The following is a 13,987-nucleotide window of genomic DNA, read 5'->3' as shown; positions in this document are numbered from 1 at the left end:
TGACCCTACTGTTCTCGGTAACGAGGGCACGTTGATGCCTGGCCAGGATGGCCCGTGACGTTGAAGTTTTGGTTTGCTTGTTTGTGAAATTAAACGTGATTCCAAGAAAACACAGGTCTAATGCTTATCAAATTGAGAGTGTACTTCAGAATTTGCTAGTTGTATGAGGGGTGATTGGTAAGTTCGTGACCTAAGATAAAAGAAGTCAATTTTAGAAAACCTAGCACATTTATTTTTCCTACATTTACACACTTAGTCCAGCGGTCGTGCAGCAGACAGATCCCTTCTTTGTAAAAGTCTGCGTCTTGGACCTCCTGAAGTGGTCCACAGCAGGAGTGATTGATAAGTTCGTGCCCTAAAGTAGGTGAGCAGATTTCACTCAGTTGAACTGCACCTACATGTAACGAGAGCTGTATAACTTAACTCCTTCTACCTTACGCCACGAACTTATCAATCACCCCTGCTGTGGACCACCTGGGGAGACGCTCTCATTATATGCACGTGTAGTTCAACTCTTTGAGTGATAATGCAGAAAGTTTGAAGTTAATAACTCATCTCCTTCTACCTTAGGCCAGGAACTTATCAATCACCCCTGCTGTGGACCACTCCTACAAAGAAGGGATCCGTATGCTCCACCACGGCTGGACTAAGAAAATGTAGGAAAAGTAAATGTGCTGGGTTTTCTAAAATTGACATCTACTTTACGCCACGAACTTATCAATCACCCCTCGTATATCGCTGTAGGTAAGTCAGTACTGGTAACATAATTGTCTTATTTTTTTTAAGGTTTCAAACTTTATCATACCTTTTAAAATGAAATAATGTAGCATGAAGCATTGCCAAATTTCCAAAGCAGAAATACAAAATATTACATGTAAGAAAAAATCAACTGGTCTTGCACACTTATGGCTTTGAATCTGCCTCCACCAGCGCATTACCATTTGTAGTGGATTTTTGTTTTAAATCCTATTTTGGTTCTTTTGCTGATCACTTAGTTCTACATGATTTCATTATTATGAAAGTATTTCAGTATAGGAGAAAGCAATTGTACAGAGCCTTGTTGAGATGACATCTGGAGTGCAGAGAGCATTATTCTGGCCTCCAGACACTTTTTTTTTAAAAAAAAAGATGGTTTTCTTGTCATGAAGGGAGTGAAAATTCACATAGAGAGAAGGTTCTCTTCATAATTGAGTAAGCTGAGCTTGTTTTTTCTAGACTAAGAATAATGAAAGGAAATGTCATTGAAACTTGTAAAATTGCTACTTGACTGGATATAAAGAGGATGTTACTCTTGATCTTGCTTTCGCAGTAATTGAAGACTGTTATAAAACAAAGGTGGGAAGAAATTTCTTCACATGGTGATGGGTGGAAGGCTCATTCAAAGTAAATGTAATCCTTGATATTGAAGGAATATATTTGAAATTTACTGCAGAAAATATACTGTGGGATGTGATTCTACAACTTATGGACTCTCTTTAAAGGACTCTACAGCTTGTGTTCTCAGTATTTGTTTATTTGCGCATTGGTTGTTTGTAAGCTTTTGTGTGACTCTGTTGTATTTCTTTGTTCTACTGTGAGTGCCAAAGAAAACGAATCTCCAGGTAGTACAGGGTGATTTTAACTCAATGGCCACTTTATTAATTGCCTCCTTCCTGTACCTAATGAAGTGGCCACTGTACGTATGGCTGTGATCTTCTGCTATAGCCTTTCCACTTCACGGGTTCGATGTGTTGTGCATTCAGAAATGCTCTTTTGCACACCACTGTTGTAATGTGTGGTTATTTCAGTTGCTGCCGCCTTCCTGTGAGCTTGAACCAGTCTGGCCATTCTCCTCTGACCTCTCATGAGCAAGGCATTTTAAATCTCAGAATCAGGTTCAATCTCACCGGCATGTGTCGTGAAGTTTAAGTTAGCAGCAGCAGTACAATGTAATACATAATATAGAAAAAATATTAATAAGTAAATCAATTACAGTCAGTATGTATATTACAGGATTTGGAATGTCATATGGCAACTGTGGGCATGTGGCCAAGTGGTTAAGGCATTGGACTAGCGACCTAAAGGTCGTGAGTTTGAGCCCCAGCCGAGGCAACATGTTGTGTTCTTGAGCAAGGCTCATTCCACCGAGATGCAACACTGAGCGTCATAGGAAGTCATTCCTGCCTGTGGCCATCAAACTTTACAATTCCTCCCTTGGAGGGTCAGACACCCTGAGCCTATAGACCATAAATATAATTTAATTATTGTTTTATATAGCTATATTTATACTCTATCGGTGCAACTGTAACGAAACCCAATTTCCCTCGGGATCAATAAAAGTATGACTAAATAGTTAAGTTAATATAGTGCAAAAACAGAAATAATATTTTTTAAAAAGTGAGATAGTGTTCACGGGTTCAATGTCCATTTAGGAACTGGATAGCAGAGGGGGGAAAAAACTGTTCCTCAATCGTTGAGTGTGTGCCTTCAGGCTTCTGTACCTCATTCCTGATGGTAACAATGAGAAGAGGCCATGTCCTGGGTGATGGGGGTCCTTGATAGTAGACAACTTTCTGAGGCACTGCTCCTTGAAGATGTCTTGGATACTATGGAGGCTGGTACTCAAGATAGAGCTGACTAATTTTACAACTTTGTAGCTTTTTTTGATCCTGTGCAATAGCACCACCCCCCACCCCCATACCAGCCTGTCAGAATGCTTTCCATGGTACTACTTTAGAAGTTTGATTTAAGTGACAAACCAGTTCTCCTCAATCTCCAAGTGAAATATAATCTCTGTCTTGCCTTCTTTATAACTGCATTGATGTATTGGGACCAGTTAGATCCTCAGAGATCTTGACACCCAGGAACTTGAAATTTCTCACTCTCTCTGCTTCTGATCCCTCTGAGGATTGGTTTGTGTTCCCTCATCTTGCCCTTTCTGAAGACCACAATCAGCTCTTTGGTCTTACTGGCGTTGATTGCAGGTTGTTGCTGTGACACCACTCAACTAGCTGGTGTATCTCACTCCTGTACACACTCTCGTCTCCATCTGAGATTCTGCCAACAAAGAACAGCCACTCACTGGATTTTTTTGGGGGTTTTTTTGTACCATTCACTATAAAATTTAGAGCCTGTTGTACATGAAAATTCCAGGAGATCAGCAGTTTCTGAGATACTCAGACCAGCCCATTTGGCACCAACAATTATTCTATGGTCATAGTCACTTCGATCATATTTTTCCCCCCTTTCTCTTATTTGGTCTGAACAACAACTGAACCTCTTGACCACATCTGCATGCTTTTATTCATTGAGTTGCCCCATGGTTGGCTGATTAGATATTTGCGTTAACAAGTGTGTGTACCTAATAAAGTGGCCACTGAATGTATACACATTTTGATGATAAATGTACTTTAAATTTTGCAATTGTGTTGAGATATAATATCATCTATGATTTTAAGAAATGACATAATAGTCTCAGAGCCAAATGGCACTTTCCTTCTCTGATATCTTTGTGTTAGCCTGCTGGGATCTATTAAACAAGTTGTAAGAAGATGCTTAATAATTGATTGGATGAGTTAATATTTAGTAGTTGGATTTTCAGTAAGCACTAAGTTATTATAGATAATAGGTTAGATTGCATATCATTGGAGTAATCTGTCAGGCATTAATTGAGGATTCGTTAAAGGACATTTAAGATTAATATTCTTGTCATATGTACTTTAAAACGTACAGTGAAATGGTTTGTTTGCGTCAATAACTAATACAGCCTGAAGATGTGCTGAAGGATGCAGGGAAACTTCAAGGGATATAGACAGGTTAAGTGAATAGGCAAGGCCATGGTAGATCATGATTTGGGCAAATGAGAGCATTCATGTTAGATGGATGAAATAGTAATGCAGTATATCTTTAAATGGTGAGGAATTGGAGGGTAGCATCTAGGTACTGCAATTAGTAAGTTAAACAGTACATTGCTGTCGTCTTGGATTTCAGTATAAGGATAGAGCTTGCTCAGACTTTGTGATCTGGTAGTATCACAGGGAATACTGTGTACATCAGTTTATCTGTCTAAGGAAGTGTATGCTTTTAACTGAAGAACTGTTGTGAAGGTTTACTTGAACTGAGAAAGGGTGATGGGTTGAAATTTCTTGCATGTTGAGAGGTGAAGTGGTTCACGCTCCCTAAGAATGAGAGGTTATTTCATTGAAAGCTTCAAACTTTACATTGATTTTGCAGGGTTGTTTCAGGGGTGATGCTTTCCTTTGGTGGGGCCTCTAGAACCAGAGGTCTTTCTCAAAATAAGGAGAGGTGAAATCTTTTGTGGAGATGATAGTATTGTTTAGCAGAAGACAATTTGACTCTTAGAGACTGTTCTGCCATTCAGATATTACAACAGGGGATTTTGTATCCTGTTGCTGAGTATTTTCAAAAGTGAAAGCAAATGTTCAGATATTCATCGTATCGAGGAATAGATGGTTAAGGAAGTGGTGATGAGGTAATAATTAGCCGTGACTTCATTGAATGTAAGAGCAGGCATGAATAGCTGAATCACTCGCTCCTATTTCTTTTGTTTGGAGTACCAGTTCCACAGTAATTACACTTCACACTTCTACCCAGTGTGAAGAAACAACCTTTTATTACCTCAAATCCCAGTAATTTAGTCCTTTTTATCCTTGTCACTCCACCCCTTTTTATTCCAAGGCATTAGATCTTGAAATCTTTACACATTACTTATCAGAATGCTTTTGGAAGTCCATGTGTGCCATTGACATTTCTCTAATTAACCCTCTGTTTCCTCATTAAAAAAAATAAAGTATAACAGAATATAGAGACTCCCAGATTACAGATGATTTGACTTGGGGAAAATCCAACTTTTACTCAAATTGCCCCTTGCATTTTTAAAGTATTTATCAAACTAGCAATAATAAAATGTTTCATGGTATTAATTAAAGGCTAGATGCAGTACATGTTCCAATAGTTTAATTACAGGTGTCAGAATGATTACTAAATAAAACAGGATAATTGTAACAAGAGTATGCTGAACGAATATGGGTAGTTACAGAAAATGGACATTTCTTTAGGAGAAATCTGCTTACAGACAGCTTCAAGAATAGAACCACATACGATTAATTGTGCCTGCATTTCACCAGCATGTGTATTATATTGCTTATGTTTACAAAGTGTATGCATGCAAGCTCACCTTTGATTCTCTGGAACTATTAGTCTTATCCAAGTTTAAAAACTATTTCTTATTCCGATGTTTATCTCTCCCAATCATTTTGAAAATATTCTTTATCCTCCCCAATCAATGATACTTTCCAGTATATACCACCTATCAAATTGATTTAAATGTCACCTTTCTCCAGTACTGGAGAATTTTCCAGTGTCTCCAGCTCCATACATGTACACAGATTTAAAACCCTCCCTTCTACACAGATATCCAGCTGTACATTTGTCTGTTATCCTGCCATTTCTACACTCACTAGCACTTTCTGAGGTCATACTACCTGATCTCATTCCTATTGCCTTAAAGTTCCCCCGCTGTACTTCCCTTTTTCTGCCTATTGTTTCTTCTTGCCCCCAATAAGAATCCCCTGACTCTGGCTGCATTTCATAACAGTATTCCTTCTAACAATACCCAAGAGCTTCTATTAGATCTGTAATGTTTTACTGGGTCCTTAATTCTGTGTTAACTTTAATTATTATCCTGATTGTAGTAGTAATGTATGTAGTTTAAGTACATCAGTGACCTGAATACTTGAGTTGTCAACTTTAATACACTTAATTCGCACTTTAGGTACAGGAGTGTACCTAATAAATTGGCCACGGGAACGGAATCTAGTGTGATCTTGTGCTGCTGTACCCAACCACTTCAAGGTGTGATTATATTGTGCATTCAAAGATACTCTTCTGCACGCCACTGTTGTAACATGTAGTTACTTAAGTTAATATCCCTGTCCTGTCAGTCTGGCCATTCTCCTCTGACCTTTTTAAACAAAGTGTTTATGCCCACAGAACTGACTCTGTTTTTTTTTTCATTTTTTGCATCATTCTCTGTAAACTCTAGAGACTGTGCATGAAAATCTCAGGTGATCAGCAGTTTCTGAGGTACTGAAACCACCCAGCCTGCACCTGTAATCGTTCTGTGATCAAAGACACCTGGATCACATTTCTTCCCCATTCTGATGTTTGCCCTCCTGACAACGTCTGCATACTTTTATGCATTGAGTTGCTGCCACATGACTGGCTAATTGGATATTTCATTAAACAATTGTACTGGTGTACCTACTAAAGTGGCCACTGAGTGTAGTTGGTAGGTAGTTGTTAAGCAAAAACATTTGATACACTGATCTTTTATGGAGTTTTATGTATTGAAGTGCCATGAAATGAATGTTGAAACGCAATCTGAGTCACGAATCAGTTAAGCAAGCTTGAACAATGCTTTTACATGGAATGCTAGTGCAATGTCATAATAAAAATACAACTGTTACATATTTTAGAACTGGTTTCAAATTTTATCCTTAACTGATCTAAATAAAGTTGATTTTTATTCAATGTCTGAACAATTTGCAGTTGCTGCTTGGTTGGTTGTATTAACTTTGGGAATGTGTACATTTTGGTATATTTGATTAATTCAGATTTGATTTGTGAATGCATTATTGAGCAAGGAATTCATTATTGCAGTTTTAAATATTGATATGTTTGCACATTAAGAATAGAATTTGCATTCACAGATTTCTAGACATTGGTTTCCATGCTTTGAGGTGGAATTGGTGCTCCAATACCATGGCGTCGTGCTTCCTTGTGCAACTGGTTCCTCCATTTCCCCACTTGTAGATCCCAGTCAGTTCAGATTGGCAACAACATCTCCACGAGCTGTATCAGCACAGGTGCACCACGTGGCTGTGTGCTTAGCCCCTGCTCTACTCACTTTACACTAATGACTGTGTAGCTAAGCACGTCCCCAATGCCATATTCAAGCTTGCTGATGACACCACTGTTAAAGGAGGTGATTAGTCAGCATATAGGAGGGAGATTGAAAATCTGGCTGAGTGGTGCTATGACATCAACCTCTTGCTCAATGTCTGCATTGATTATTGACTTCAGCAGAACGAAGCCAGATGTCCATGAGCAAGTCTTCATTGGAGGATCGGAAGTGGAGAGGCAACTTTAAATTCCTTAGTGTTATTATTTCAGAGGACATGTCCTGGGCTCACTATGTAAGTGCAATTACAAAGCTAGCACAGCAGCAACTGCTTTCTTAGGAGTTTGTGGAAATTTGGTATGACATCTAAAACTTTGGCAAACCTATAAATATGTGATGGAGAGTATATTAAGTGGCTGAATCACAGCCTGGTATGGAAACACCAATGCCTTTGAACAGGAATTCCTACAAAACTTAGTAGATGGAGCCCAGTCCATCACAGATAAAGTTCTTCCCACCATTGAGCACATCTACATGAAACACTATCACAGGAAAGCAACATCCATCATCAGGGACCTCCACCACCCAGGACAAGCTGTCGTCTTGCTGCTGCCATCAGGAAGAAGGTACAGGGGCCTTGGGATCCACACCACCAGGTTCAGGAACAGTTATTACCGCTCAACAGGGGGCTGCTGAACCTGAGGGGATAACTTCACTTGCCCCATCTTCAAAATGTTCCAACTTCCAATGACTACCCAGTGATGTCCCAAATTACTTGGTCAATGAAGTACTTTTTACATATGAGGTGAGAAAAGCAGCAGCCAATTTTTGCACTGTATGCACCCACAAATAACAAAGCTCAAATGTTGGTTATGGAATGTGGATTGTTGGCATTTTTTTGTTGCTCAGCTCTAATTCCCTTGAAGGTGGCAGTCAGGAGAATCACTGCAGTCTTTCCGATGATGCACCCTCCACAGCTGTATCACCAGATAAGGAGTTCCAGACATTAGACCAGTAACCATTTATTTCCAAGTCAGCACTGGAAATATCTCCATCATTTTTCAACATACTCTTTTACATTCACCTACAAAGGTTTAATGTCTGATCCAATCAGTAAAACTGGCTATTGGCATGATACTGAATTGTCTGCCTAGATATACTTTCTTTTGGTTTTGGGTGTGATGTTTGAGTCCTCAACGTTCTTTCCCAAGTCTGTCAGCAACAGCGTTTTTCTTTGACCTCCAAAACTGGAAAGGAATAAGTCATGTCAATAGCAGTGAATAGTGTATGACTTGTAATTTGGGAAAGGTATTCAGTAAGCTATCAAATGGAGAATGCTGTCTTGGTCATAAAAATATACCATTTACTTCCAGGGACAGGAAATAATAATCCTGTAAATAGTGTATATTTGCTTTTCATTGCTGACTAAACACTATTGCGCGCTGCTAAGATGGACCTTGAAACAGATTCTTATGAAGATAAACTTGGTTATTAGACACTTGAGCCTAGATGTTAACCCTCACTTTCCCATCACTATCATTGCTCTTTGGGTCAAGTGGGAAAGGGATGTGACTGAAAATAGAAAAGTCAATCTCAATGTCTGTGTGAAAACATAAAAGACTGCAGATGCTGGAAATCTGCAGCAAAACACAAAGCTGGAGGAAAATGGACAGAGTTCGTCAAGCTTTTTGTGTGCGCAGGTTCAGAAGCACAGAGATCCACAGAATACAGCTAAATAAATACTTAATTTAACAATTGGTACCTTGATTTGTAAGTTTAAAGTTCTGTATGTACAACAGCCACTAAAATCAGTGGAACAGTTGGATAAGTATTTACTTTGACATTAAAAAATAACTAACAATTTTTTTTTGAAATTGTGCAACACTGTTACAGCTCTGTTCATCGGAGTTGTCTATAAGGAGTTTTTACATTCCCTCCGATGACCACATGGATTTCCTCCCACAGTCCAAAAGCATACTGGTTAGTTGGTCATTTAAAATTGTCCTCTGATTAGGTTAGGGTTAAATAGGTTAGTTGCTGGGCCAGAAGGGCCTGTTCTATGCTGTATCTCTAAATAAAATAAAAACAATCTAGTTTTTGACTAACCTATTGTATAAATCTCATTACAGGACAGATTTGGGAAAAAACATGTCTCGGAGTAACAGAAATAATCGTGCCTGGCGATATGTTTACAGTGGCATTCGAGAAACAGATGCTATGGCTGTAGTATTGCCTGATGGTTCTGCAGGTGCTGTCTATGACTCAGATGGTCAGGTAGGTAACAAAATATTTTATTGCTCATAGTTTGTCAGGTCTTTTATTCCATAAAGCTATGTCTTCAGATGTTAGAAATCTGAAATAGGGACATGCTCAACAGGTCAGAAAATGAATGCTTTTGGTTCAGTAAAAAATGGAGTGACAGACTTAAATTTCAGTATTTTGATGAGAAATAAACTGATGCTAAACTTCATTTTTATCTCAAAAGCAATTTTGCTTTTGTGGTACCAAAGTTTGGATGTTTAAATTTGGAACTTCTGCAAAGTGTGAAATATTGTGAAATCCTTAGTAGAATATAATTTTTACCTTTAATAAAGTTTAGAAGTTCCATTCTAATTTTTCTGTAAAGCATAATTCAGAGAATCATTTTATCAACTGTTGCACTGAAAATCGAAGTTAAGTTCAAAGTAACTTTATTATCAAAGTACCTTTCTACCCATATGCTTTCTACCATGATTCATTTTCTTGCAGGCATTCACAGTAGAACAGAAAACAATAGAATCAGTGAAAAATTACACAAAGACTGACAAACAGTGCAAATGACAAACCGTTCAAATAGAAATATAATAAATAATAGAGTATGTGAGTTGTAGAGTCCTGAAACTAAGATAATTTAAGAATATATTTTAATGCTACTTTTTCCATGTCCATCGATAGTTTTGACAAGTCCATACATTAATCTGCAATAAATTCATGAGAGCTGACCAATATAGTAATATTGAAGCTGTTTATTTTAGTATTGGGGGGAAAAAAAGAAGCTGAGGCTTTGGCTGTTACATGTTTCAAAATGCATATTAGCCGAAAATTGTTTTTTCAGTAATTCTCAATCTACTAAATATAAAGTTTTAGCAGTTGAGTATTTCTCACCCAAATATGTATTTCACTTAGTATCAAATTTTTAGACAGATTTTTTTAAAAAATAGTAAACTCTTTCTATTTGCTTTAAGTTCTTCTTCCAAAGTAATTTTTCAAAAAGTTGCTCTCAGTTCTACAATTTTGCATAGAACAAATGGTGTCTAAAAGACTGTACAATTATAATGTTTAAGACTTTTCTTTTCCCACCTCTTAAAGCACAGTGACTCTGATTCTGAGCCAGAATTCCATTTACCACCATCAATACCAACTGCGTTACCTGTGACAGGAGAATCGTATTGTGACTGTGTAAACCAAAATGATACTCGATACTGTGGTAGTATGCGTAGTTTTCATCGTATGAAGGACTGCCACTGTGGAGAGGAAGATGAATGTGAGTTTCAGTAACCATTGTCTCTTGTGATGAACTGGGGATTAATTAAGGCTGTACAGTAAAACTCTTGTAATCCAGCCCTTCAGGATTCTGGTGCCAGATTAGCATGCCTTCTGGAATATTGGGTACAAGTCCAATTAAGTGTGTGGAGTATTAATCATTTTTTTCCAATGTTTCATCGTCACATAAATGTTCCAGTTGAACCCAGAGAGTTTAAAGGGAACATGGGGAATGAGGGCTCTGGTAGGTTGAGGAGCCACATGCCAAATCATCAAGGTTTCTGAACAGTAGGATAGTGAATTATTGGATGCTTACTGTATATGGTAATAGCCTGGGGAGAGGAGTGTAAACCAGTCATCGGGAATACTTAATCCTGTTGCTTTATCTCTGAAGATCAAAATTACAACTTCTAGTTCAGGGTTTTGATAATTGGCAAATATGGGAAATTAGCATATTTGCTTGTCCCATCAATGCTGAAAATATTAAGTAAAATGAGATGTTGACTGAGATACTGAAGTGTTCGAATGGACTTCTTTTTTTGATGGACTCTAGATCGTGGACTCTGGGGGCTTTGCTATTGCTGGCATGGTGGGGGAGGAGGGGCTAGTGCTATTGCTGGAGCAAATAGGGGGAGGGTTGATTCTTTGTGCTATTGCATGTGTGAGGGAGGGGGTTGCTTTGGGGTTCCGAAGTTTCTGTCATTTGGGATTTTTTTTTCTGATGTCTGTGAAGAGTAAGAATTTCAGGTTGTATACTGTATACATCTGATATCAAATGGAACCATTGGTGCTGGGGACACTCAGATTCTAATGGCTATTCATCTGAAATATTAACACTTTTTCTGTCTCCACAAATGTCTGATTATATAACATGGTTTTGTTCCTTTAATTAGATTTTTATTTTTCTAGCTTTTACGCTTTTGTATGCTTTCCTCCATCTTGTATGTTATACTGCAGGTGAATCTAGATTGTTTGATTGCCTTTGCTTTGTTTATTTAATGTTACAGCTATAGACGACCTTGATCAGACCCCACTTGGGGTACTGTATTCAGTTTTGGTCACCTCACTACAGGAAGGATGTTGGATACTATAGAGAGTGCAGAGATTTACAAGGTCGTTGCCTGGATTGGAGTGTGTACCTTGTGAGAATAGGTTGAGTGTACTTGGCCTTTTCTCCTTGGAGTGCCGGAGGATGAGAGGTGACTTGATAGAGGTGTATAAGATGAGGGGCATTGATCATGTGGATAGCCAGAGGCTTTTTCCCAGGGCAGAAATGGCTAACACGAGAGGGCACAGTTTTAAGGTGCTTGGAAGTAGGTACAGAGGGGATGTCAGGGGCAAGGTTTTCCACACAGTGGTGGGTGTGTGGAATGCACTGCTGGCAGTGGTGGAAGCAGATATAGTAGGGTCTTTTAAGAGCCTCTTAGATGGGTATATGAAGCTTTAAAAAAAAAAGGTCTAAGTGCTAGGGAATTTCTAGGCAGTCACTAGAGTAGGTTACATGGTCAGCACAACATTGTGGGCTGAAGGGCCTGTAATGTGCTGTAAATTTCTATGTTCTGTGTTTAACTAGCCATGGGTAAGAAAAATCTGAATAATCTAAATACATTTTGATTACGATCAAACTGAAGAAACTGCAATATTTGGGATACTTTTCATATTAATAATTCAAAAGTAAATGGTAAATTGAAAGTTAATGTGTTCTTTCATTTCCTCCACCATAAAATGACTCGTGTTCTTTAAGCGTTATGAAAAAATGTGCATCACATCTATTTGGCCTTCAACAGGTTTTCAGCATGAATGCCATCAAATTGTTAATAGATTTCACTGAGCCCCTTTGTGTGGATCTAATAAAGACAACTGTGCGCCTTTTAATATGAACATGTTGAGCTTTGGTTTGCTGGAAACAATGTCAACTCCAGTAAAATGTTAAATATGACTAGAACCAGTTAAATTCAAAGACAAGTCCACTTTGCAGATTTCGAATGGATGTGGGATGATTCAACCAAATCTTCTGCTACACTGCTAAGCTGTGAGAACAGAGAGGTGAATTTCCATATGGACTATAGTTGTGGAACAGCAGCGGTTCGTGGCGACAAAGAAATGAGCGAGGGACAACACTTCTGGGAAATAAAAATGACCTCTCCGGTATACGGTACAGACATGGTAGGTATAGTTTTATACTTTATGGAAAAGTATATTTCTTTATGAAAGAGTGTTAAAACATCTGATAGAGATTTATAAGATTATAGGAGGCACAGATAGAGCAGGCAGATAGTATCTTTTTCCCAGGGTTGAAATGTTTAATACCAGAGAGCATGCATTTAAAGTGAGAGGGGTACATCCAAAGGAGATGTGAGCGGCAAGTGTTTTTTAAACAATGGTGAGTGCCTTGAATGCACTGCCTGATGTGATGGTGGAGACAGATACATTAGAGACTTTTAACAGACCCTTAGATAGGCACATGAATGTGAGGGGAAATGGAAGGATATGGACATTGTCTTGACCAAAAGAATTAATTTAGTTGGCCATTTGATTTCTAATTTAATTGGTTCAGCACAACATTGAACCTGTTCCTGTGCTGTACTGTTCTATAAGACTGGGTAACCAGTTTTACATCCATATTCATTTTCACAAACTTGTGTGCTAACATTACTTCGTCATCAATTTTATATTTACTTTTTATGCTGTACCTTGACATTGATTTCCACTGATTGCACTTATTTTAAGTATTTCCATCAAATCATTAGCTATCACATCTGACTAATTCTGCATTTATCTTGTTTCGCCTCATATTATTTCCCACATTAATTTATTGATTTGTCTGAATTGCATGTGCAATTCTACAATATTGCCAAAAATGATGTTGATATATGAATCTTTGTTTTTCAAGTTGTAACAAGCTGTCAATTAATACAATCTGTGCCAGTTTTGTTACTGACATTCGTTTGCAGTTAAAATAAATGCCCAATTTAAATACAGCTGCTTTTCAATACCAGGGTCTTGCACATTCCATTTTCAGTCCAAAATGTATCACAACTGAACTTGACACTGAATCCTTTGAATGGAGTTCAAAAATCTTTGGCTGCCCAGTAATGAACATTTGGTCAAATAAAACAATCCAATAATTTGAACATAATCAATACAGGTAATTTAATATCATTCTAAGCAGTGACTCAAGTTGTAAACTGTCCCCCATTTAAATTTGAGCTCCATTTAAATAATAGTTCTGTAGGAAACTCGTCAAGCTCGGTTTTTGGTACTGAGTGACTCAACTTAGATCTTTGAATTCAATAAAATGTTCGTGAGTAATATTGTTACAGTTGATCTCTTGTTCTATTATCTAAGGTTTTCGTCTTTGTATATCCACTTTTAAAATGGGTCCCAGATAATCAGCTCTACAGAGAATTTCTTGCTGTGCACCAATGGCCTTGCTCATAATTTGTCCGAGCTTCTCTTCTACCCTGACTCTGGTTGCATTTAGCTCCTCCACCTCTTTCCTGCTCAGAGTTCTTTGAAATTACCACCTTTGATCACACCTTATGTTAAACACTGCAACACAGG

The 13,987-nt window shown here is 38.0% G+C and overlaps 1 protein-coding gene across 5 annotated transcripts in view; it reads left to right on the top strand.

Annotated features, from left to right (window-relative positions):
• LOC134352086 (SPRY domain-containing SOCS box protein 3-like) overlaps positions 1 to 13,987 on the top strand; it is a 39,063-nt gene that overhangs the window by 837 nt on the left and 24,239 nt on the right. For 3 of the 5 annotated variants that reach the window (XM_063059248.1, XM_063059242.1, XM_063059243.1), the window contains exons 2-5: positions 571 to 744; positions 9,031 to 9,175; positions 10,250 to 10,424; positions 12,402 to 12,589. In XM_063059248.1, the coding sequence (XP_062915318.1) occupies positions 9,050 to 9,175; positions 10,250 to 10,424; positions 12,402 to 12,589 (489 nt within the window). In that variant the 5' untranslated portion in view covers positions 571 to 744; positions 9,031 to 9,049. The remainder of the gene's footprint in view (positions 1 to 570; positions 745 to 9,030; positions 9,176 to 10,249; positions 10,425 to 12,401; positions 12,590 to 13,987) is intronic. The other 2 variants (XM_063059244.1, XM_063059247.1) reach the window with 1 other exon arrangement.

Source organism: Mobula hypostoma, chromosome 9 (genome assembly GCF_963921235.1).
Source record: "Mobula hypostoma chromosome 9, sMobHyp1.1, whole genome shotgun sequence".
Taxonomy (NCBI): Eukaryota; Metazoa; Chordata; class Chondrichthyes; order Myliobatiformes; family Myliobatidae; genus Mobula; species Mobula hypostoma.
Note: the sequence above shows the minus strand (reverse complement) of the source record. Positions and strands in the feature narration are given on the sequence as shown.